We start from the raw sequence: 26533 nt of genomic DNA on the forward strand, positions 1-26533 counted from the left end.
GTCTCTGTCGTTGGTTAATTAAGGTGCACTAAGGAAACGAGACCGCAAAAACATTCTCACGCGATGAGCAATCTCTTGGAACGTATACAATATTTAAACGAGAAGTCACGAAAACGAACAAATGTTTTCTAAACGTTCCGACGAGTTGTGTTTAGCCAGGATTTCTAACCAACGTTAACGTTTAAAGAATGACAACTAGTTTCATCGGAAAAACGATGATCATCAGCGTGATTAAAGCACCATATCAAGTAGAAAGCGTTCGCTGTCGGTCCGCATCCCACATTTCATTTTTCACAGAGGTCCCTATTCTTTCAGTGGCGACGTAACTCTCTATGACCTACTGTAACATTCAAATAACATTTCACGGTGTGCCGTTGCGAGCACAGAACATCGTGGTTCCGTACGTCGAGTATCTTTTTTTTTTTCAAACGGGATGCATACAATCGAGACGAGGAAATTTACGACACCGTGTACCATTCGTCGACGACGTTGGTTTCGTTCCTTTCCGATCCTTTTCGATGATCTCTTCTTCCCTATTGTCACCCACGTAGAGAAACCATTCGCTATCCCAGCTACCTGTTTCTCTCTCTCTCTCTCTCTGATTCTTCTGTTAGAATTTCTTCGCAACAAGCTCAGGGAAGCGTTTATACTCTGGCGAGCAGAGTTAACGCTGGTATTATAATAATGTGGCTGGTACAGGAAGCCGGCACAGTGTCTCTGAACCAACAACCGGTACACTGTTCGCAGCACGGTTTATTATAGCCTCAAATTGTTTCAATTGGTCTTACATGCGGGACTGGCTCTTCAACAAATTCCTCTCCGCGGCCATTGTTCCCCTCATGAGTCACTCTTATCTCTCAACTGCCTCCGTCTGAGTTACCTGATTGAACTTTCACTCGATCATAAGACAGACACCGTTGATAAATTCGCGGGTGATGTCCTCGTATCGAGAAACCCTTTGTCACACGAATCGACGTATTGTCTAGATCGAGAACGATTCACGTGGCGATAAACGGCGACGATGCGACGGGGAGATTCATCGAGTCATGTTCGAGGGAAACGCGTCTCTTACGATTCTTACGGTTCTTACGGTTCTGCTCATACAGAGGAATATACAGGCTTTCTTCCAGCCGGGATTCTAGATGGTCGCGCGTTCAGATCTGAATCGTGGATTGTCACGGCGTGATAAGCGAAAAATTGACGAAGCCACGAACGTAATTTTACGGTACGTTTCCGTGTCGCAAGCACCGCGTTGGGAGATCGGAGGACGTCGTTCGACTCGAATCACGCGATTGCGTCGATTCACGTCGAACGATGGTACATCTTACTAAATGTATGTTTAGCAGGCAAAAAAGGATTATTGAAACGTCGAAGAAATATCGACTCTTCGAACGCTCACTTAGGTACGGTAACGCTTACTTAAGTAGCTATTAAAAAATCGTAAGGCGAGAGGTTAAATCGCCGATGTCTATCCAATCGAGAATCAGCATCTAGGAAGCTTTCATCAAATTTATAACAAGAACAAGATATCAAAGTAATATACATATGGAGGAGTAGTTGGACGAGTACGAAATAGAGTAGAAGGCGCGCGAAGACCCTCCAACAGTCCTTACGCAATCATCGGACGAGACCGGTCGTCAGTCGAGACGAGCCCTAAAACTGCAGTCCCATAGCCAAACATCACCAGCCTATTAACTGCATTTGTACGACTGTCAGTTACTAAAGCTAGCGAAATGGAAGGGGAGGAGTAAGGTTCGTGGACCCAATTGAAGAACCTCCGACCCATTGGAAGACCCCACGATCTTGCAGCGTGCCACCTTACAAAACGTTGATTCTAATCGCCTACACACGAGTCACGCCCGAATATGTCTAGGAATAAATTCCATTGTCGGCAAACGTTGCCTAACCGAGCATCGCCTATACGCTATGTTTGCGTAAACATTAACCTGCGCATCGGCTGCCGATTATGGCAATGATGGAACGAGAGACCGGCCATAATTTAAACAAGAAAGAAACATCCCCTGATCGTTGAGCACGGTGAGCTCGTCCAAACACGTGGGCGTTGCAGTTGCATCGATAGGGCAACAAGAACATTACAAGAAGACCTATGTACGTAAACGTGCGGTCAGCTACGGTGAGCATTATACTTCATTAGATACCAGTTTCGTCACGCTTTCACTCGAACTTGTCCAACAATGAGACGCTGAATTCAAAATGCACTTCGCCTGGATGGCGAGAGACATACGAATATACGGCAGGGGGAAAGTTGCAGTCGTGACTCGGTGACTTTCCACGATCTACATTGTCATTCGCTGGTCCAACGTGATAGGGACCGGTGATTCCTGGTGACCCTCTTGATTAGCAAAAGCAACAATTCTTGTCGTGATTCGGTCTGGACATCGAGTTCGAACCACTCGAACATGTTACCTCGAGAGAGAAAGAGAAAAAGAGAGAGAGAGAGAGAGAGAGGGAGGGAGAAGAAGGGAATTGAAAATCTTTAAAGGTCGATCGCACTTGGAACTTTTCCTCGCCCCGTTGCAACACAATAGTCGATCGAACAATGGCATCGAGCACGCGACCGTTGTTTCTGCATCGAACGAAGACGGCGAGAAAAGATCGTTGGAAGTAGCTCCCGACTACCGTTATTATCGATACTCGTCGATTATTTTAATGCCAGCGTTATGTAACGTGCCCGTGATTCCTGCCAGCTTCACGTGTTTGCAGACAATACCATACCGTGACGAATCCAATTAATCTCTGACCCCGGTTGTCTAGCTCGATCGAACGAATGACAAACTTCCCGCGAACGTGAGTAACCCGTTCGATTCGTCGAACCGCGGATGATCGAGCGTTTGAAAACGTTTCAGATCGTTTGATACCGTTTAACATCGTTTGACGGAAGGATCTGCGATCACGACGCGTCAATCTGCACAGTGATTCTAACCGACGTAGTAGCAGGATTACGGAACGAACAAATTTCCTGAAACATCTCTACGCTTCATCGGTGTTCGCTTTCCGTTTCATCGTCGTTACGCGCTACTGTAAGAAAGTTGTATCAAACGGTGACATTCGTCGACTAGGAGGTCAGTCGGTACGGTGGACAGGCTGACGCGCGACTTACGTGCCTGTTAACCAGTAATATTAATGACGCACGCTTCTCCACAACTTGGACGATACGTAGTCCAACGATGTTTCACAACTTCCAGGCTAATTAGAAGAGATATCGCACTTTGTCATGGTCGGATCTCGTTCCGAATTAACGAGTACCGTTGTAAATGTTACTTGTTCCGCTAATATCGTAATAATAAAGTAAATCAGAGCGGATACTTTCTTATTCTCAGCTAGCAGTACACTTTCGAGCGTGATGACCAATAAAGGATCGTACAATTAACTAAGTTGTATTCGTCGTCTAACTTCATCTGCCTGTCTCTTATCTAGGTCGTGAGAAACTTATCTAACCGCGGTGCTTCTAAAAAAAAGCTTTGTATATATTGGATCATCGTGTATATCGTATATAAACAAACGGAATTTATGGGAAAAGGCTTAATCTTGCCACGAACGTTACGAGAATCAACGTATTTTTGCCTGCTTTCTTACAGGCGTCTTGGCTAATTAAAAACACAAGAAACGCTTATCCCGCGTTATAAGTCCCCATCATGAATTTCGCAGGATAAGATACGACGAAAAATCTGCGCAATAATGTTTATGAAAACACTGATCGTCGATTAGATTTTGCAATGCAAACGCGTCTATTTATCAAGGTACGTGGATGATTCCACGGAGAAACCGCTACGTGGCACGAAAATCATGGCAGTTACATTTCCGAACGAGCGTAACCTAAATCAAAAAGTCCGTACTCTCGTGTTCCGTCAGAGAAATCGCGCGAACGAAAAAAGATTCCGTGTGTTCCTTTTAAATACAGCAGTGAAAGCAAAACAGTCATAGACAAATGGAATTTATTGTTAGAGGCAGATTTTAATAACCGCTTTAACATAACGGTGCTACCATGAACATGATGAGAGATTGAAAATAAAATGAGAAGATGAAACGAGGAAAATATAATGAGATTTAGAGCAATATAAACTTTCTATCGGTAGCATTCTTTTATACTCAATTTGCGAGTTTCGTAGTGCCTGTACTCTTCTGATTCGTACGAAGAACGATAAGTCGCATTTCTAGTATTTTATGGAATAGCAAAGTCATAGAATCAACAAAAATGGTATTCTTCTATTTTTCTTCGTCATTTTCATATATATAAAAAGAGAAAACCATCATCGATCGAATAGCGTTCCTTGTTAGTCAGAAACGTTGTAGCCTACTAACTTGAAATAAATCCAGTAGTTCTTCTGTACTTCCTGCGCCATTAAAAACGTCATGATATTCCACTGAAATCTCTATAAAATCCACGAACTCTCCTCGGTAGTTCAGGCTTGGAACAACATTCGGTGCGATCGCGATAAGGTGGAAGAAACATTCGGTTGGCGGGACTTTGAAAGTCGATGTAGATTAGAGTCGGTGAGCAGTGAGGGAGCAGGAAGAATAAATTGAACCGCAAAGGGTTAATTAAACGCATACGTGCATGACGCGCGCGAGCTGAAACTGGTTGATATCGAGCGAACTGGCTACGTTTCGGTGATAGTGACCCAGTAGCTCGGAGCGACGCGACGCGACATAACAATTCTGCTTCCAAAGTAGCGGTACCCATCGATGCTCGATGCTTCACCCTGCGGACACTTCACCGCTTCCCAGTAAACAATTAGACGTGACTTGCTCCAGATCCGTAGCAACTACCGTTGCTCGTCTCTCCATCATCCTTCACGATGCACAAAAATTCCCAGTGACTCGTGCCACCGGTCGCCACATTACACGTGGTCGAGAGGTTCACTTGCTCGTTGATTTATCGATCCAGAGAAACAGAAGCTATAACGATTTCAAAAGTGGATACTAACGAGTCGTAGATAGATGCATAAGTTGTCTTTCTCGTCTGACTATTGTGGTTTGGAGTAAATGCGGGGTGGGGCAGTGCTCGACGCGTGGAAATGATCGATTGGAAAGAGTATGGAGATAGTTGAAAGCTTCAAGAACGATAAATGTTGAGATCGATGTTCGATTCCTCGGTATGTAAAATTTTCTGATTTTCAAACGTTAATGAGAAATATAGCGAATCGAATGAAAGAAAAATAAGAAAACGCCAGCTTCGGTTTCTCGTTGCAAAATGCTTGTATTCGATCTTTTCTCCACGCATACATGGTACAATGAATCACAGTTCGATGTTACAATTCGTAGAATTTTTTATTTCATTCAAAGTTTCGTATCAATTTCAGGGCGTAAGAAATAACTGGAAGACAAGTATCGCGCGATTCTATGTCGTGGAATGAATATCGCATGGAAATTCAATGCCTCCGATTGCAGTACAAAGTCAGCGAAGCATCAATGCTATCCAGGCATTCTATTTGCATAACAAAGTAAATAAATCCGATCGACTTGCAACATGGTAATTTTTCGTCCAACGTCCCTCTATCGTCAAACCGAAAGCGATCAAAACGACGCTTAATCAGATTATAATTACCATCAATTCCTATGCTCTTTCTATATATACTACATCGATATACGTTACGTTATAGTGGTTGGAATCGTGAAAAACCTATGAATTTCTAACGAAATAATGATGTCAAGCTGTAAATTGGGAAATATTTATTTCTTTGCAAATGTTTCTCAGTACAGATTTTTGTGCACGTTTAAATTTCGCACAAGTGCATAAAAATCCGTCGATTAATCGTCGTCTGATAAAACCTACGTTTCCTTTCGGCGAAGTGTTATTTTAAAAAGAAATTTTTTACCGAGATACTGAAACGAGAAAATATAGTAAAAACATTATATTTTCTTTCGTTGAAATTCAGGTTTATTTAAAAAATGCTGAACAATATTCCGCAGGTTTCGATAATATATCAGTGTGAAATACTTCTGATAAGCAATTAATATTCTGGCAAATTAAATCGAGAGAAACGCAAACTCGAAGAAACATATTTCTTAAAGGTAACTCGGCGTAAACGTAAAAGATTAAGTACACGGCGTACCCATTGATTTAACGAACTGACGAGCGTATCGTTTCGAGGGAATCGTAGAATGAAGAAATAACGATTTACGATACGTAATTTCAACGGATACAATAATAACGACACTTTCACGTCGTTTAGGCAAGTTACACGCAAACGAACGTGTAACTTGAAGTTCAATAAAACAAGAATCCTCATTGCGCGTTGCATAAACCTTTCAGCGACGCGTGTAAATAATAATGTAATATTGGTTCTTCGAACCGATACACGCTGTAATTTATGCCAGGCGCGAAAAGGTTAAAAGATCACAGGAGATTTCATTTTGCGCGAGGTCAGCGATCGATTCCGCGGAATCGGAAGAAAGTAAAAGCATTTCTTGTCCTTCCACATGCGGACGAAGAGGAAACAGTATTACAATTTAGTAACTAAACATTTTGAAGATTTTTAATAATAAAAATGTAGTTCTTTAAACAGACGAAGAAAGAAAAGTTTATCAAACTTTGTAATCAAACTTTTTTCAATTAGTAAGAAAAGAATTCTGTTCAAAATATGTACATTCGGATAATAAACCATACAGTTGATAAAGAAACGGAAGTTTGTCTATTGGATTCTAATTATAAAGGAAGTGGAGTTAAAGCGACATAATAATTATAATCTGAATAAGCTTATGAAAATTTATGCGAACATTATTCAACGATGTATGTAGGTGCGGAATAACATTAGCAATCGTGCGAACGGATATAGACAATGAATGAAATCGTACGATTAATTACCGGATAATCATTACAATTTGCTGTAAAATTTACATTTGCAGACTTTCTACAACACACAATTCGGCAATTAAAAGAAACATATTATTAAACGTATCTACTAAATTTCAATATACAATATAATTATTACGATATGATTATTCAAATAAGCTACCGCTATCTTAACCCACTTTAATTTTTAAACCTAATAAAAATTCGGTCGCTTCTATCGATTTCTACAGACTATAGATTCCTCCATGATGAAATTAAATACATACATTCGTTAAATACTTCAACATCCATCAACGTGATAGATACGCTAAAATATACTTTATAGGCACTTCTACTCATCTTTCAGTCGCTAATATCAACTCGGTATCGATCTTCAATTTTACACGATTCACGAGCATCAATGAGCATTCGTAACATACGTCCCCTAGGAGACACTCGAACGAAGAAGACTGGTCGAATAACGTTTACTTCCATCGAGAGGCACAAGTACCGCCGTCATCAATCTTCATCAGCATTCTGAAATTCTATCGATCGAACAATCCGAACGTGTAACGATACACAACGTAAAATAAATTATGCGTTCCCCTTACGTCAGATCCCCCCTTAGATCGTTCCCCTTAGATCATTATCGTACTTGTGGCACGTATTTCTCTTTTCCCTTTTTCCTTCTTTTCGTTCCGTCAATAGTACCTGCTCGCGGCCTTAATACCGACTTTCATTTTATTTTCTCCATCGAATCGGAAAATCACGCGTATGATAGATTAATTGCTTTATCTGCAGATTCAATATCCATGTATCGCAGCCGTACTACGATAGCCTCAGTGCGTTTAACGAATGACGTATATGAAAGATTCTGAGTCGCGCGATAATTCTCGAAAAAATCAGCCCCTTTGCCGAGCGTGCACTTGAACAATAAGTTTCTAGAAATTAATTAACCACGAAGGCGCGAGTACTTTCACGATGATAAATGTTCCAGCACTGATTGGTGTTTACACTCCGAACGAATGTTCGGTGCTTTTATTTGCTAACGTAACGTTTTATTTGCAATTGTAAGGCAAACTAGATACGTGGCAAACTTAAATCCTTTTCTTCTTTTACTCTGATTTTATAAAATTCAATGTAACTCTGTTTAACTTTCGATCGGTACCTGGATAATTCAGAAGGATTTGAAACAAGTTGCTTAATTGCAGAGTACTTCGTTTCAATCTGTATTTTGTACGTAATAAGGATCATGCATATCATTTATCGCGTAAAATATTGAATATCGATAAAAATTGAGACTTCACGGTTTGCAGAGTTAAAGGTGATCTGGATCTTCGTACCGAACGTAATAGCAGCTTTCACTGTAACACTACGGGCAGAGGATTGCGTAACGTAGAAGCTAGTCAACGTTTGTGAAGCACGTTTCAACCTTGACTATTTTTTACACGCGTGACTCGGAAATAATTTATAGAGTGATCGTAAAATACACAGATGTTCGAAACAACGAATTTTCTATTTCATAGCTGAGACTGAAGATTCTATGGAATTTGCTTAAAGTTAACATGGCATGTGGCTTTGATAGGGAGCAACGAACCGGGGCATAAACAAATTTATTCGCGCCAGCTTACAGAGCTAAATTTAAAGTTATTCGATGGACGCTTTCGTTCGATTTTATCGATCGAAAGAGTAAAACGAGACAAGATAATCGTGTTAAAATTTCAAAAGCATGATACGCAATCGCTGTTATCTACAAATCTAATTAATTATCTTCTAATTTGTAAAAATTCAATTAGAAAGATAATAATTTTAACGATGAAGAAATTCTTGCACTTTTTGCTCAAAACAAATTGCAACATAAAAAGTATGCTTGGTCCTCATAAATCAAATTCTTTCGAAACAATTTTAAACATTTTTAAGGATACATAAAAGTACGTGTTTTGAAACAGAAAGAAATTCAATTAAAGAGAAGTAACTTTTACTGTTCGTGTTATCAAGATTCTCTTGCATCTGAGAACGAAAGCTACTTCCACGTTGAATTAAGAATTAATTAGTTAAAAATTCATATCTTATTTTAATTTCGACATTTATAGTATCTTATTATTACAATATCGTAATAAGGTTTCGCATACATTTTCTCGCACTACTCTACAACTTACGTTTAGAATGAAGTAATCTTATATTGCAACGAATAATATTTAATACTAATCCTACCTGATTCAAAATATTGCTAATAATTACAACTCATTCTCTAAATAACACAGGTGATTAAACTGAAAAATCGAAAACAGAAAATCATAAATATGTTTGCAATCGTGATTGTGAAATACAGCGGGATGAGAATGAAATAAGGCAGATTCGACTATCTTTCTACACAATATGTAGCCAGTAAAAAAATTCAAAAACTCACACACTCGCAGCATCATCGCGTTACGGTACACAATACTGTAGTTATGCATACATTCACGAGGTCCAGTACGTATCATGTTTTGTGTTGGGATGCAATTAAGGGGGGAGAAAAGGAACGAAAGAAGAAGATAGAAAACACGGTAGAAAGATACGGAACTAACACGAGTCGAGTTCCCGACGCCCACCTGATCATACAGTACAGAGTCGACAGAGAATCGTGCTGAAACTAAACGCGCGTCGACTATCGTCTCGCCATGACAAAAGTAAAACTTGCTCCATTATTTCTGGCTGAGATTACGCAATTATTGACAAGAAATCACAACGAAAATTCCAGGTATTAAGCATCGATTAATTTCGTCGTGATCGCTTCAAAAATGGGCTTCGATCGCTTTTTTAAGTTGCTTTTGATATATTCACGCCTGTTACGTATATTTCAAGCATGCCGAGCGTAATTATTTACTATTACCAACGTTTATCCCATACGCCTCTTTAAGTGTGCGTTGTCGACTGTTTCCGTTAACAATAAAGAGATATATCCGGCTCACAAACGGAAACGGCATACATATTTGTAATATTGATTTAGCACCTTAATGACTCGTATAATATCTAAACGCGTCGCTCGTATTCGTTTGCCCGGATATACTAGTAACTCTAATTCAACGGCTTCATCACGGTTTAATAAGCTCTATTTTTATTCAATTTAGTATACAACTTTTTCGACGTTTTTTTTATCGACGTTTTCAACGAACATGTATATATTTTATCAAAGGTATATTACTCGTTGCAATGTAACAGCTTTATATACTATAAAAAATTACTATTTTTATGTCACTCACCATATGCTCCACTGCTTTTTCCTCGAGCTCTGCTAACGTCCAGTCTACATGAAAGCTCAAAGGCTGAAGGCGGGATTCCATTTCACGGAGCCATTTCCTTAAACACTTTACTTCATGCTCGAAATCTATAATGCAAATTTTTATTTAAATATTTTGAACTCACAGATGAAAATATAATTAATGAACTTCCTATTTCAATGAGAAAATTACCTGCCGATATATCCTGTTGATTAGATACAGGCCGCTCAACAGGTGCCATAATTTGTTCAACTAATTCCCATTTTGCATTTAAATGGTCAACACGCCACGCCACTTCATCTTTCAAAGCAGGGGCACGTGACACTAATTTTCCAGCCTGATCATTAAATAACTTTCTTCTATATGCCCTACGTCGCAGCTCCTCCATGTGAGCCTTAAATTTATATTTTACAATTATTTAATTTTTTGAAAGATAAACAATTTAGCACAGCATGCTATACTTAAATGATACATACCGCACGCAGACTTTTATCTAATAAATTTTCTTCTTTGCAATAAACCAATTCTTGAAGAACCCTTAGCCATGAATATAACTCTGAAAATTGACTACTAACTTCTTTCAAACTCCATGACTGCGTAGATACATCAGTCTCGTCCCATGTTAATTCACCATTAGCTTCCTATTAATGACAGATTAAAACATAATATAGCATAAGTCATATATGCTTTATGTCTAATTATATTATAAATATCTAAATCAGGTACATACTCTACAACTATCTATCAAATTAGTATCCATAATATAATCATAGTTAGAACGTATTGCTGCCCAAAACTCATCTTTGCTATCTTCACGATTTGTCCACAAACGTTGATTGTGAAGTTGCTTTGGATCTTTCCTGCGATACAAATAAATTATTAAATGTAATATAAATAATATAAACTGTATAAAATATTAACTATAGGAAATATGAAAGATTATACAAACCTCTTTTTTGTGAGACTGTTGTATGGCCTTTCTATCGCTACCCCAGCTTGGCCATGTTTTTCTAAACCATGGCCCAGCGGTTGTAGCGAAGATAAGGAAAAACTTATCTTCATGGCTTTGCAGTGGTCTGTAATTTTCAAACAGAAAGAGCATGTATTCAAGTTTATTGTGTATAAACTATGAGAATTAAAGAATAATAACCATCAAACATAAAATTCTAGAATTACATTTCATTTATGGACACTTTACTATTAAAGTGATGCATCTTTAACCTTAAAGAGATAAGGATTAAGGTGCATAAAACAAGTTATAACGCATATATTTACAATGTATACTTTATATACATTATAAACATAAGACAAAATCAAGAATACTAAACTTAATAATATATTTCAAATGTCAATAAACATTTGCAGTTGCAATTACATGCCTACTTTACTGACACTATTTTAAATCATTATGATACTGGGGAAAGTTTAATGAATGTAATATAATCAAATCTTTTCATATATTCTCCTTTATTTGTAAATATGAAAATAGTTATACCCAGTTATAACTAAATTTACAAAGAAACAACGAAAGAATCAAAAATATAACCTTTAGACTATTATTTATAAAGATACTTTTCTCTATTTCAAAACTGTCAAATGTCTTTCACATAATTTACCTGCCACGTATAAGATACTACATCTCACATATGCGGAAATATAAAAAATATCTACGTTTCATGCCATTCTTTGAATTCTCACGTCACTGAAAAGAATTAATCGTACTCAATGCATTAGACGCAACACAACGTAGAGTCTTTCTACCTGAATTATCTTCAACATTGAACACATTAGTCGAACACACGTGTAGATACAACATTTAGAGGTGTTAATGTATACACACTATACATAAGCAATTTGTACAGGTAGAGCGTCCAAGTGTGTACATTTTATCAGAAATACAAGAGTCTCGTATCATATACGCTCCGGCTTACGTTTTACAAGATAAGCACACAAGAATATACAAAGTCGTTCAAACGTTCGCGTATTCCACCGGAATACTCACTCATTCTTATCGTAAGTAGTCATGAAATAAAGTTAGCATTCTTTGAAATGGTTTCTGTTTAAATGTATTATTCAGCACAGTAGAAAAAAAAACGTGATTGAGGAAACCGGAGAACGTTGCAACGAGAACTCGAGTTGGAGGGGCTGCACTCCACTGCATACATTCAAGGCACAGCTTCTTGCCTTGCAAGTAGGTATGCAAACAATATATCGATACACCTGACCCGAGGCATCGGTCCAAATAGATTTCAAATAAAGTTTATTCAACTTTTATTGTAGCCACCGTCAATTCGGTTTCGATGCATCGATCGTAGTATCGTATCGATATCCCCAACCATGGGTTTTTTACATTCTTTCCCAAGGGAAACGTTACTGAAAACTTTTAGTAATATTGCATTCACTCACTCATATTACTCGTCGCAACGCTGAATAGACAGGCGATCCATTTGGGCGAACGTTAATTACTTGCCGATAACATTTGCACAATTTTTATCCCAACGAAACCGCCAATTTTTTTTTAACAAAATACCGCCTTACACACCACTGTGCACACCGACATGCACCAACGTGCACTGTCGTACTGCGCATGCGTGTTCGCGATAAGTGTAAGGAGCTCGACTCATGGCGGATTCTTAGTAAGATATCTATTCTTGTTATTGGAATAAAGTGAGATGAACTGATGCGTAAGAAACTAAGATGGGATAGAATTAGGAGAGATATTCTCGTATATGCAATAAGAAAGTCTAAATAGACGCGATAAATTATTAGGCAAACTACCATGCGGCGTACGTGTCATACTTGCGTATAGGTATTTTTAATATATATTTTAGAACGATTGAACTATCAAAGATGACACGTTTAAACTATCCGGATGAAACAGGTTTTGTATAAACAAAATGTAGAAAAAAAGGTTTAATGTAAAATTTATTAGTCACTAGACTATAATAGTTAACGTTATGAAATAAAAGTAATATCTTCATGACGTTAATTTTCTTATCTTTATCACTTTTAAAGTTTCCATATTGCGTACTATTATTGCAAATAATATCATTATTGTCTTATAAATTATATACGAAATAAATTGAAATGTTAAAGAGAATCTTCGTGCATCTATTTATTCATTAACAAGTATTGACAATGCGTAGAAACCACAAATTTCCGTGTTCTTATATTTCAACATATCATCCTTTCCTGACATCAATAGTCATATAATCTTTCGACATAAACATATAAATTCATATCACAACACATCTTTAATATAAATAACTTTGTAATCTTCTTTTCTTTACAATTCTTTGCTATTGAAACGATAAAATATCTTATTGAATGCATAAAAATGTCAAATATTCTTTACCACTAAATATTCCAATTACTAGTTTTACTAGCTCTAAATTTTGCAAAAAGATGCTTGATCTATTTTTTAATGTAACTTGTAACTTAAATGAACTACTCAACTTCAATTGCTCGTGAAAGTTATTGAACAGGTCAGGAAAATACATAAAGGACAGGTAAAATATATGAACAATCACAGCTGCAAATCAATTCGTTTATTTCGAATTGTACGTTATTCAAAAATCTCAACGAGAGTCAGTTTAGTATTCTTCGGCTCCCTCTCCCTCACCCTCCGCGGAATCCATACCAACCTCCTCATAGTCCTTCTCCAAAGCGGCGAGATCTTCACGTGCTTCGGAGAATTCACCTTCCTCCATACCTTCGCCGACGTACCAATGTACAAATGCTCTCTTGGCATACATTAAATCGAATTTATGATCAAGTCGGGCCCAAGCTTCTGCGATAGCGGTAGTATTCGACAACATGCAGACAGCTCGTTGCACTTTAGCAAGGTCACCACCCGGTACGACGGTAGGTGGTTGATAGTTAATGCCAACTTTGAATCCAGTTGGACACCAGTCGACAAATTGAATAGTGCGCTTAGTCTTGATAGTTGCGATGGCCGCATTAACATCTTTGGGTACAACGTCTCCTCTGTACAACATACAACACGCCATATACTTTCCGTGTCGAGGATCGCATTTTACCATCTGGTTAGCCGGTTCGAAGCAAGCATTCGTAATTTCCGCTACGGAAAGTTGTTCGTGATACGCCTTTTCAGCGGAGATGACCGGGGCGTAAGTAACCAGAGGGAAGTGAATCCTTGGGTAGGGTACTAAATTAGTCTGGAATTCCGTCAGATCAACGTTAAGAGCGCCATCGAAACGAAGCGAGGCAGTGATCGAAGAAACGATTTGACCGATCAATCGGTTTAGATTCGTGTATGTAGGTCTTTCGATGTCCAAATTACGGCGACAGATATCATAAATAGCCTCATTGTCGACCATAAAAGCACAATCGGAATGTTCTAAAGTGGTATGGGTGGTGAGAATTGAGTTATAGGGTTCGACCACAGCAGTGGAAACTTGTGGGGCTGGGTAAATAGCGAATTCCAGCTTCGACTTCTTTCCATAATCCACGGACAAGCGTTCCATCAACAAAGATGTGAAACCAGAGCCAGTGCCACCTCCAAAGGAGTGGAAGATGAGGAAACCTTGGAGTCCAGTACATTGATCTGCGAGTTTACGAATACGATCTAGAACAAGGTCAACAATTTCCTTGCCAATGGTGTAATGCCCACGAGCATAATTGTTCGCTGCATCTTCTTTGCCTGTGATCAATTGTTCTGGATGGAAGAGCTGACGATAGGTGCCTGTGCGAACCTCGTCTACAACAAAAATTGATATAATGAAGAACTTGTCTAATTTATTCTAAAAAATATACAAAAATTATTAATATGGAAATAATAATTACATACCGACTACTGTTGGCTCTAAGTCAATGAAAACCGCTCTGGGAACGTGTTTTCCAGCACCTGTTTCACTGAAGAAAGTATTGAAACTGTCATCACCTCCTCCAATGGTTTTATCTGATGGCATCTGACCATCAGGTTGAATACCATGTTCCAGACAGTATAACTCCCAACAGGCATTTCCAATTTGAACTCCAGCCTGGCCAACGTGGATTGAGATACATTCACGCTGAAAAAATTTAAATAAATTTAAATTGTGCAGTCTGGATTTATAAAATAATACTAGTATATATTTTTTATCTTCTTTTTATTGAAGATTATTCCAAATATTTTTTGTTACATCGTGGAGCGTATTGCTTTTAATTTCAATAACATTTAAAACGGTTTCTGTATAAAAGATATTTGATAGACATCATTCACGAAGTATCGATCGCGTCGCTCAAAACGACGCGACGCGCATTTCCCCCGCCGCTCGATAACGTGAAACAAAGAAATGCCTAGTTTTCATTTTTTTTTGTCCTATATACATTCTACAACCAATTTCACAAATTATGTTTTATGCAAGCATAACTGTTATCCGAGATATAAATGTTTTAACTATTTTAACGGTATTTAGATATTAAACGAGTCGCAACGGAAAGGGCGGAGCCGGCCGGTGCAGAAGTTACAGTCAAGTCACTTTTTATGAATAACACCGCTGATATAACTGATCGTTTCCCGCGAGCAGAATTTCTCAGAAATGTTTACTCACCATTTTGAAGTCTAGGGATTTGCTTTACGCTCTTGTAGAAAGTGAATAGTCGATAGTTGGAGCAAGTAATGGAGCTTCTGCTATCAACCACACACAATGCACGGTCGAAAACCAAACGATTAATGCGCGAGGGACGCTTGCTACCGGATCTTATACCCCTGACCCTCTACTCTTTTGGCGCACAGTCATTGGTCGCTAGTGACCTCACCCATGTTTCTGATTGGTCAACAGAAGACCGCAGAACGCCACAACGCCTTCACGCATGTTTTCTACGTGCAAAATATAGTACCTAGCCTCCTGTCATGCGACATTTATTTTATTGATTTTACAAATTTCGACGGGCACAGCAAGGAAATTGGTATGTAACGCTCTGTTCATTGGCTCGATAACGATTGATTAGCAAGGAAATATTCGTAATGCGGAAAGCTGTTTTATTCAGGTATGGACCGGGTTCATCGTGCAATGGAACAAAATCTAAGCATCTTAACGGTTAGTTTTGAATATTCTAACAAATTCTCGTTAAGTTTCTTAAAAGATTACTAGATCATATCATAGAAATTTATTTTTAAGAATGACAGTCTCTTGTATTAACTAGTTGTAACAGGAGACATTTTAAATTGCTCAGATGTACGACCTTTGCATTTATTATACATGCATATGAACTTGCATACACACGTACATACATACATACAATGTATGCATAATGTAATCTTGTCCTCATTAACAAAAAGTGTCACAGATAGCAGGACAACACGCTGTAACACTATAGGCTGTAATTAATATAAGTCTAGTATTAATTATTAAGTTTTAAAATAGGACAGTTTTTTAGAGTTTCTGTTACAACATTAAGAGATTGAACCTTGTTTACATATTAATTAATACAGAATGCATTTCACAAAGTCCTTCACGCACGGTTGCAATTGCAGTTAAGAATTTTATTGAGAATTACTTTCTATGAAGATTGATCGGAGAACAACTTTTATTACACGTTGCAAATATTACATAGTTATAGATGGATTTTCTCGATCAGAGTGTGTCACAGAGAGATTGTCATAAGAATTTCACGATGCACTTGCGGAAAGATACGCGAGAGAAAGTTGCCTCAAAGTAGTACATACTTGTATTACTATTCTGCTAACATAAAATTACAAATTCTTTTCTTCTGCATATTTCATTAAAAAAAATATCCAGTATCATAGAAATTAGTATTTAAAAATATTGTTATCGCCATGTATTTCATTTTGTTATCTTTAAATTTGCATTGTCTCGTGAAAAATGGATGTTCTGCGAAGCAATGCAAAAAAACACGACACTTATTCTTAGTTGCAAAACCACTGCGGTTGGATATGGGCGTTGAACTTGTCCATTGGTTAATAATAGACATTGCGTCGCAGAATTTCTATTCAGAAGTTACCTGTATGTGCAAACCCTAGGAAATTGCGGAATCAACCAAATGAAAATGTTTCATTCTTTGTCAAAATAATTTCTTATCCAAAAATGTATAACATTCATTTTCTCTTTACACATTAGAACAAGCTTTTTTATCAATGATTTAAAATGTCGACAAACAAATAATCTCTTCCAATCATACACTTATATCCGTTTTCGTTACATAGACTCGGAAACAAGCAGAAATATTGACCGACCGTGTAATTACGTAAGTGGTCATATTCCGTCAGATTGTATCCATTTCTGAGAATGAATCGATAACTTCGTAAAAGTCAATCTATAACACCAAAAATCCTCAGGACAAAATAGTAATGCAACATATTCGTCGTCACTTTTCTAACTTTTCTGTATTTATTAATATTAGATCATACATATATGTAGATGTTCTTCGATATGCAGAAGTGACAAAGAAGGATGGGACTCGCCGTGAGAGAACGCTTCTGCTACTCAACCGTTCACTTTTTCTAAAATTGGTCACAGACGGTCGGTTCTCGCGTAAGGAAAGCGGTAAATCGTGACGATCCTCTTCTCTAGAGAACTTGTAGGGTGGGGCACAGAGTATTCCCTCTGGGAATAACTCCTTTGTATGACGTGCACGTAAAAATTACGTTGTTTCCTGAGAGAACTCTGGACTTAGTTTGTTGATGTTTTTAGACCATAATAGCAATTTTTAAAGCATTATATAAGCATCAAATTTCGAATAACAACGTATAACTCGTGTTATTCGTAATCGCGCGAAATTTTACGCGACTGAAATGTTTGAACAATTAGTGTCTTCATAAATTTGTACTCGATGTTATTGATTATTATACGGCACATAATACGAATCTGTATCTTATAGCAATATTGTTTTTTTTTATATATGATCACAGAAATTGATCTTCTACATTAACATAATCGATACCGGTACAACTGCACAATGATGTAACATATCGACCACGCGCTTATTGTCCTTGTATTTGCAGAGATCTTGTTCTCCAAATATAGTAAGCCAGCGATCCAAGGCTTTTTGTCTTATACCTCATTTCTATTCGCGCAAATAGCTACTTGATCAATTAGTTTTTTAAGATTTAATTTTTTCAAATTTTATGTCTCTTTAATATGAAACAATGAAAAAATAAGTAGAATCATCAAAATTAAGGTTTTCACTTGGAATAAAATTATTAAAGAACACTTACCTGAAATCATTTTGACAGTCAGCATTCACCATTAATGACCAGAGTTACCATATTTATCGGTGACTAATCCTGAACTTGTGACATTTAATAATAGTCAATTATTGATCATTAAACTGACATTAAGTTACGAATCGAAATACCTTGATCGTTAGTCGGGATCGAATAATACCTGATAATCAATAGTTTTTGCGATAGATTCTTTTTTTATTTTCTGACTCGTCAGAATATTTAACGCGACAGCAATGCCATTAGCTATCAAATGCTAGGAAAATGAACAAGCGTGATAAAAGGATAGAGGAATTCGTGTAGGTAGAGGATTATTTTTCAATAGAAGAAACGCATATATTAGTTGTATATACTTGCTTAGTAATATATAGAGTGCCTATAACGTGTATTTCTGAGAACAAATAAATCACATATAATTTACAAAAAGGAACTTGACGCGGCGCTTAATATTGCTCTTATCGTCAGATAATAGATAAAGGTATTATTATCTATACTGTGTGTTTTTAGGCATATGAATTTTTTTTTCTTTCTTTTTTTGAAAGATCAACATTATGCGCGTACTCGCTCGTACATCATGTACACTTGCAAAAGAAATTCAAGGTTTGTCGTATATCTTGTTGCTTGCATTCACGTACAAGATATTGCTCGAAATAACGTAAGCCATATTCATCGTACGATACATTTAAAAAATAATATCAAAGTAAAAATATATCGTCTTTTTTCCTTTAAATCTCTGTGCACCATCGTGAAAATTGTACACCGGGCAGTGAATCATGTAGAAAAATGACCAAAAGTTTGGAAATTTCAGAATATCGTTACTCGAACAACGTTTTTCTTTTTTTTTTTTTGGCAATTACAGAATTAATCTTTTGCACAATATCATTCTCCTTAAACGATACACAGTGTACAAAGGATAACGTTTCGTTCTGTCAAAAACACGAGTACTTCGATGAGTTCGATAGGATACGTGCCCGATCTTAAAATACGTTTTCTCGCCATTTAGCTGTAAGTTTAATATGAAGTGTTCAATACTCGTATCGCAACTCCAGTATCGATATCTACGACAAAATCATTAAAGATATCTAGTTGTTCTAGCTGTACTTTCTTGGAGTACCAATGACATTTGTATGAGATACTATTGTCTAGTTCATTAATTTAACGTACGTCTATAGATCTGTCGATTGGTATCGTCGGAATAATTTCATTCCGCAACAAATTACTGCGTGCATTGTTACAATTATTTTTAAATATCTCGTTATGAAACGCAGACGAAAGTACAGAGCCTGAGAACCGTCAGAAATCTATCAATTCACACGATAGCGAGACATTTTATTTTTTGTCGTCGATCCTATGACTACGATATAAAACGGCACGACGTCTACATCTAAACTTTTATCTATGTACAATAAACGCTGGGCGAAATCCTCGCGAAAACGTTGATCAGTTTCAATCGAAACCGGCCGCTCGAGGTTCGCCGTAAAATTTCTATCGCTGATTTTTCAAGATTGATCAGCGCTATGTCTAAATTTATATCTAGATTATTCCAAGTATTTGCACGAGTTGTATGGAAGGTTTCCATCGAACAGATTCGAGCGAAAAACTTCTCGTCATATTTTCTTCCTTTCGTTCGACTCGAAACACGCTCGGTTTCGTTCGATATTCTTGCGTAGCGACATTAGAACCGTTTATCCGCGTACATTTGAACAAAACGCTTCGAAAAGTACGTTTTTATTTAAAAATAGGGAAATAGTGAAAATGGAAAGAAGAAAATTCGAAAGAATTGTACATAGTCGAGAAAAAAGTGATCTTTCAACGTGATCGAATCGTTTGGTATAGGGCAGTGCTTGAAAGAACAACGTCGACCATAATAATTCCGCATTACGTTTGTTCCTCTCGTAGACTTTTCCTTTATGCCTTCTTATTGTATTCATATCGATTACTTAGAATAATTCCGAACACCGATAAAGATACTGTTCGATTAAATATTAGAAAATCACTTTGGCAACACTGAATCGTGTGTTGTTTCGCCTTGCTTCTTGAACCTGCTGTTTCTCACTGGGTTTGACGATTCATAGTAGTTAACAGTATAATGCGCTCTACCTAAACATACAATGGCACGATTGGCCTTGACCCTAGGCCGAATTTCAGGGTCGTTACATCGCTACTCCAAATGGTTAAGCCGTTAACTAACGCCATCGCTGACGGAATAAATTATCCTTGATGCGAGACACTTGGGATTAACTCTGGGCAATGTTTTCTTCGTTCACCCGTTAATCGTTAAATACAAATCTTCAAGTCCAAAAAGATCGATACTGTCGGTCGATATTCGATCGATTCGCCTCCTTCGAACGTATAATTCGTCAGAAGAATAAGATTCACGGCCTCGACGATCGAGCAAGATTCACGTTTGACAAGGACTACGTGGACTCCATCGAAACGTTTGAAACGTTTACGCACGAGTAATTAGACATTACTCGCCTTCACCTTGTTCGTTATTCTGCAAGAGTGAACCAATGTGGAATCCGTAGCCCATTCGATTGGCGAGGCCTGTCACGGATCAGAGATTCTCCTCGTCCGCATCTTCGTCCTCCGAACCTCCGTAATTTTCTCCACTGTCTTGACGGTCAACCGCAACGAATAGCGCCATAAAACCTTTGTTCGATATCGTGTCGTCCGTTCTGAACCTTACCAGCAATGCCTCGTTTATCGATATGAAGTCCGTGGTATTCTAAAATAAATGAATTGCATATTAAAATTCAATGACGATACAAATGGCTGGATTGTGTTCAAGCATCGATACGTAAAAACGAACTTTGCTTTTCATTCAAGCCAGAAGATAAGACTTACGCTATTTCCACAATATCGTCCATACAGAAGACCAGACGTATCTAAACCGGAATAAACTTCGACGAAATCGTAATTGCAGTCGCTCTCTGATTCCAATTGGAACGTGACAAACGTGAGATGTACGTTTTTGCCAGGCGGTGCCTCGATCGCCCAATCGCAATCGGTCCTGTGGTCGTAATTGTGGGTGCCGTACTTCGCATGAGAGTACAAATGCTTTACTTCAGTCGTGGCAATCAAGTGGCCACCGCAAGCTGTAGAACGAGATTAGGTGAACGAAATTGTACCTAACATTTTAAATTACTCGATACTATCGCAGACGTAAAATGAATCGCTACGATGCTTCAGAAAGCAGCACAGTACACCTCGATACTTTCATTTATTGAATTCGATCGATCATTAACACCGACATATCTGTCTTTTTCGGAATTTTTAATATAATTCTGTAGATTTGAATCGTTTCTTAATGGAAATATATATCAGGCACGCTTGTACATTTTTTTCATTGAACAGAAAAATTCACTCAAGCACAACATTTTTCTGGCACATTCTGATATTTCTCATGCGATTCTGATGGTCGCACGAGATTTTACGAAAAATCGCGCAAAGCACGAAAGAGGTCGTGCTTTAAAAGGCAAGATTGATGCTATGGTGGAAATCTTACAGAAGTAAGTCACATTCTTAATAACGAAAGTGCGATTACTTCGTTCAAATTGATGGCACTCTTACCTGTACTGTGAGTCGCAAGGAAACCTTTCCTTTGGACGGAAGCATCGCTCTTAAATACCATATACATTTGATTGCCAGTTGCGAGGATTGGATGCGGCTCTTTGGTACCGCAAAATTTGCCCAGAACGTGACTATCCGGTGAATCGCCGTCGTAAATAGCGATATGATCGTAATTGCATTCTTGATGGGATTCCATCTCGAAAACTTTGAAAACCTGGATGATTTCGAAATCGTATCAAATTTATAAATTTCCGCGCAATTAAATAAAATTCTAGTTAGTAAAATTATAAAACGATTCTTAGATACTAACTAATTTAATACGATGTCCTGGTTTGGTAACAAAGTGCCAGACGCAATCCTTAAGGCCGGGATAATAGTCTGGATAGTTTGGCGATGTTATAGTACCCATGGGTGCGACAATTTCATACTTGCAACCGCCCTCCTTGCAGTCATGGCCATTTTCATGAAGCGTAAAACCGTTGTGACACGAACATTGATAAGATCCTATCGTGTTCCTGCACTCGTGTTGACAACCACCGTTGTTGTTCGAGCATTCGTCCATGTCCGTGAAGAAGACGGCGGCGAAACCAGTTTTTTGAATACTGTAATCGCAGAGAGTGAAAGAGAGAGAGAGAGAATATCAGAAAAGAATATATTTTGCTAAGTCAGGGTTCCCTTAAAATTTATAAACCAGCTAATAACAAAATTTAAGTGATTTACCTATTATCAGACGTGAATGTCACTCTTAAAGAGTTTCCCTCCGAGGTAATCAACGATGGTAGCCTCGAACCGCAAAAAATACCATGTTTTCTCAAAAGATCGTCTCCGAGCTTGCTGCTTACTTCCACAGAATCGTATTCGCAGTCCTGTTGTCGAGCATTATTGCCTTCTAGATCGAAGTGCGTGAAATTCAGCGTGATACGATATTGAGGCGGAGCTATGATTTCCCAGACACAATCCTTGTTTCCCGGGTAAGTTACCGGAAACGAGGGGCTCGTGATAGTTCCGTTACTATCCTCGAATACTCCGCCACAGGCATCTGACGGACATAAATATACGTTAGCTGGCGTAAAGAGATATACCGAAAATCTGCTGTCACTCAAATAATTCTAAAGAGAGTACTTGAAGGGAAGAAGAATTTTTCAATATTTTCTACAATATACCTTCACAGTGTTTTCCATCGGAATGTAATTCGTAGCCAGGTTTACAGGAACATTCGAATCCACCCAAAGTATTGATGCAATTGTGTTCGCAGCCGTGCTCGATCAAAACACACTCGTCGAATTCTAAAGAAAAAAAAAAAAAATGTACCGGAAGCATCGATTAAACTCTCTTCGATTGATTTGGAAAAATTCGCTCTACTTTATATTCTCTTTAATTCACGCTTCGATGAGTCTCTCTCAAAATTCATTTACTACCAAGAAGATACCTTAGCCGAAGATTACTGGTATAAGATAAAAGGATAAAGCAAATCCAATCGACATCCATTGAAACTCGATCGAACGTAAAACTGGAGCGTACCTTTCATGAACGTGGCCGAGAACCCAGCCTTCTGTACGGACCCGTCGCTAACGAACTTCACCAGAAGTTTGTTACCGGTGGACTTAATGTCCGGCGGTATTTTGTAACCGCAGTAAACCCCGATCAATGGCGAGTCCGCGTTATGACCGTCCCGCACCTCCACATAGTCGTACACGCAGTTGTCGTGGTTTTCGATCTCGAACGATTGAAACTTTAGCGCCACTTGGAAGTTCTGCGGCACGGACAACTTCCAGACGCACTCCTTGCTCGACTGATAGCCCTCCGGATAGTTAGGCGATTCCAAATGGCCTGTGTCTTCCACCTCGATTTCACCGCCACACACAGCCTCGTAGCTCGCAGTAAACCCACGATGTCCTGTCTGATGGCTCGACGTCACATATGTAACCAGCATTCGACTTCCGGTCGAGACCACCGGTTCGTGGATCTTTCCGCTTCCGCAGTATCGACCTGCGTTGCGATTAAATTGTTGTTACGAGAATATTGTCCCGATGAATACACTCGAGGCATCGACTTGTATTCTGATATTGCGTTCGAACGATTTTTCGATTTTTCGAAATGGAGAGCTGAGAATTACGATGGTTAATCCAGTGCTCTATATTTGTTGTTAGATCTTCGTCAATTTCCTAGAATTCATTGAACGCGATAATAACCACGAGAATAATCGTGTATTGAATAATCGTAATATTGAAACATCGGTTATTCCATAAACCTAGTTCTACGATGTGTCTCTCCCCCTGTGAATAGCGGCGTATCGGGATCACCTTAAAACCCGAAATCCAATCAAGTAAAATACGATATTCATATTGACCGTGCGCAGGACCATAAAGGATTATACAAATCTTATATAACGTTGACAAACTAAATGCTTCGATAAATTTCTATTTCGAACGAAACCTGCTATCGTATTCTTTGTTTTAAAAACATCATTTTCTGCCCGTTAATTACTGCCATGCAAAAGATAAATAGTGGATATATTCGTAAACAGAATTTTCCATAGAAACATCGGAATAAGGCCAACAGGAATTTCCTTAGCCGCGGTGAATGCAATATTCGTGATATATACCCGCGATACAGTCGGACCGGGGATAAGTATAAATTTTGTGTTTCGGCTTCGTTATCACGCGTTCTACTTACCCAGCACGTTGCTTTTGAACCAGTATCCGTCTCTGATCTCCAAATAGTCGCTGCGACAAAAATTGCTCTTAAATATATCGAGCGACGTGATGTTCAACACTATTCGTTCGCCGTGGGTCGCCGTGATTCTCCATTCGCATCGTTCGCCCTCCACTGGCGGTGACCTGTTCGGATGATCCAAGATCGGTGATCCGAAACTCCCACTGTTTTCTTGAAACGTCCTGCCACATTCTGTGAAAATACAAATTAGATATTTACCCAAAAGCTCACAGTTAATGATACATTTCTTCGCTAAAAGTACCGGTCTCTGTAATATACTAAAAAAAAAAGTATGCTATATCGATAATTACAATCAATGCTGTGGTAAAAGCATCCTGATACGTTTCCAGTATTTGCAAAAATGACTAGTATGTTTATCAACTCACTGTAGCATCTGTAAAGAAGGTTCGTCTGAGCGATATCCCCCTCGCTGAGTCGAAGTCTCTGACCAATCTCAGGCCGCTTCTTGCCATGAATTTCCATTGGTAAAATCGTGTCTAGGTACGTCCCTCTCGAAAACGTGTTCTTCGCGTAATGCATAATGGAATCGTAATCGTACGGCAAACCAAGTGAATTCACTTCCTCCTCTGTCAGTTTATTGAAGTTGTACTCCTGACCTATAAAGAATTTTTTAAAATTCCATTAAACCATAGTTAACGTAACATACGCACGCAAATCGATACAGACTAATCTCTAACGTTCGTACGCTCTCGCATGTCTGACGTACGGTCGCGCATTATATGGTACGTGCACGCAAACATTCGAAATACGAGGTCAGGATCGTCAACCGAGATCCAAATTGACCACTTCGAATCGACAAACGTCTGACGCTTACAGCATCGGGAACTAGCGTCAGGTAACTGTCTCTGTGTAACTATAGTCGGTAACTCGACGTGCCATCGAAGAAACAAAGCCGGCCGATTTCATCGACTATCCAGTTGCTTCCAAAGCGCCATTCGACATTGTCAATCGTTTCGGGTATACACAAAGTCTGGCAACGTCGCACGGACGATATTCGCACGTTTCGGCGGAGTCTCGAGTGTTATTCGATCGTACAGGCTGTAGCCGGTGTTTCGATCTTTGTTTGACCATCGAAAACGGATCAGTAACCTTAACGAAACCACAACAACGGCACGAGCGTTCCTCGCGCGATTTTGTCGAGCCGAGGCGAGCTTGCGTGACCGAAGGTGCAATTTCACCGCCTAAACAGATGGTGCTGGGTCTCGCTAATTAAACAGCTCGTTACCATTCCTGTTATGAGTATCCATTAATCGGAATGCGATCACCCGTTCAGGGACTGTCACATCGTGTGTAAATATTAGAATACCGGCCCTCGATTAGTTGTCATCGCTAATGATTGGTGAGATTTGCTCGGCACCCCGTTGCCAAATTGGTCCATTAATCTAAAACGGATATCTATTCGCCTATTCGCGAAGGTAAACCCGCGCCACGGCCATTTCCTAGCTGAAACGGAATCGAGAGTCAAGCACGTACCAAAAAGCCATGCTCCTCGTGCGGGATCCTTCTCACGTTCGCCAAACATCGATGACTGGTAACGACGTCAAAGCGTTCGCGAAACGACGCTGCTGTGATTCGATATCGTTAAAGTACGTTTATACGTTCCTTTAATGGTTAGAATGAAACATCCTTAGCGTGTATGGGATCTTAGGTAGGTATGAAAATAGAATAGTTTGTTTTTGTAACTTGGCTTTATTTGAACTATACTTTGTTGGAATATTTGGAGGAAGAGAGGCGACGGTGGTGGAAAAATTTCACTTACCAGACATGATATTGTCACGGATAATCTGTACATGACGATCGCGATCGGGTCTCGTGTGCTCGTGCCAAAAGCCAACCACGTGGCCCAACTCGTGAACCACTATTCCGAACTTGTCGCAATTCTTCCCGATACTTATCGCCTGCGGGCCGTTTCCTCGTTTCCCGACGAACGAGCAGCATCTGTGAAGTTGTTTCAAAAGCGAAATGAAAGAGATTCTG

The 26533-nt window shown here is 38.7% G+C and overlaps 3 protein-coding genes across 7 annotated transcripts in view; all 3 read right to left on the reverse strand.

Annotated features, from left to right (window-relative positions):
- The window catches only part of LOC122573733, a 117416-nt gene extending 104812 nt beyond the window's left edge, over positions 1-12604 (reverse strand). For 2 of the 5 annotated variants that reach the window (XM_043740493.1, XM_043740492.1), the window contains exons 1-6: positions 11821-11959; positions 11009-11135; positions 10790-10919; positions 10536-10700; positions 10252-10453; positions 10042-10166 (exon numbers count right to left, since the gene is read on the reverse strand). In XM_043740493.1, the coding sequence (XP_043596428.1) occupies positions 10042-10166; positions 10252-10453; positions 10536-10700; positions 10790-10919; positions 11009-11135; positions 11821-11875 (804 nt within the window). In that variant the 5' untranslated portion in view covers positions 11876-11959. Of the gene's footprint in view, positions 1-10041; positions 10167-10251; positions 10454-10535; positions 10701-10789; positions 10920-11008; positions 11136-11675; positions 11960-12061; positions 12201-12465 lie in introns of those variants that run through there. The other 3 variants (XM_043740494.1, XM_043740495.1, XM_043740496.1) reach the window with 3 other exon arrangements.
- Positions 12605-13592: 988 nt separating this feature from the next.
- LOC122573735 (tubulin alpha-1 chain) lies at positions 13593-15764 on the reverse strand. The gene is made up of 3 exons (XM_043740498.1): positions 15615-15764; positions 14870-15092; positions 13593-14779 (listed from the first exon to the last, which is right to left on the reverse strand). Exons 1-3 carry the CDS (start codon positions 15615-15617, stop codon positions 13653-13655), a joined length of 1353 nt encoding a protein of 450 aa, XP_043596433.1. The 5' UTR covers positions 15618-15764; the 3' UTR covers positions 13593-13652.
- A 2822-nt stretch (positions 15765-18586) lies between these two features.
- The window catches only part of LOC122573734 (bone morphogenetic protein 1-like), a 49320-nt gene continuing 41373 nt past the window's right edge, over positions 18587-26533 (reverse strand). The window contains exons 6-15 of the mRNA XM_043740497.1: positions 26316-26494; positions 24922-25152; positions 24497-24727; positions 23342-23809; positions 22984-23106; positions 22541-22859; positions 22131-22422; positions 21821-22034; positions 21095-21345; positions 18587-20975 (exon numbers count right to left, since the gene is read on the reverse strand). Coding sequence (XP_043596432.1) covers positions 20805-20975; positions 21095-21345; positions 21821-22034; positions 22131-22422; positions 22541-22859; positions 22984-23106; positions 23342-23809; positions 24497-24727; positions 24922-25152; positions 26316-26494 — 2479 coding nt within the window. The 3' untranslated portion in view covers positions 18587-20804. The remainder of the gene's footprint in view (positions 20976-21094; positions 21346-21820; positions 22035-22130; positions 22423-22540; positions 22860-22983; positions 23107-23341; positions 23810-24496; positions 24728-24921; positions 25153-26315; positions 26495-26533) is intronic.

This window comes from Bombus pyrosoma, linkage group LG12, assembly GCF_014825855.1.
Source record: "Bombus pyrosoma isolate SC7728 linkage group LG12, ASM1482585v1, whole genome shotgun sequence".
Lineage (NCBI taxonomy): Eukaryota > Metazoa > Arthropoda > Insecta > Hymenoptera > Apidae > Bombus > Bombus pyrosoma.

What these genes read in the sequence shown, in the direction of transcription:
- LOC122573735 (XM_043740498.1), bottom strand. An exon ending in CTTAGAGCCAACAGTAGTCG is followed by an intron (nt 14,780 to 14,869) that starts GTATGTAATTAT and finishes TTTTTGTTGTAG; the next exon opens with ACGAGGTTCGCACAGGCACC.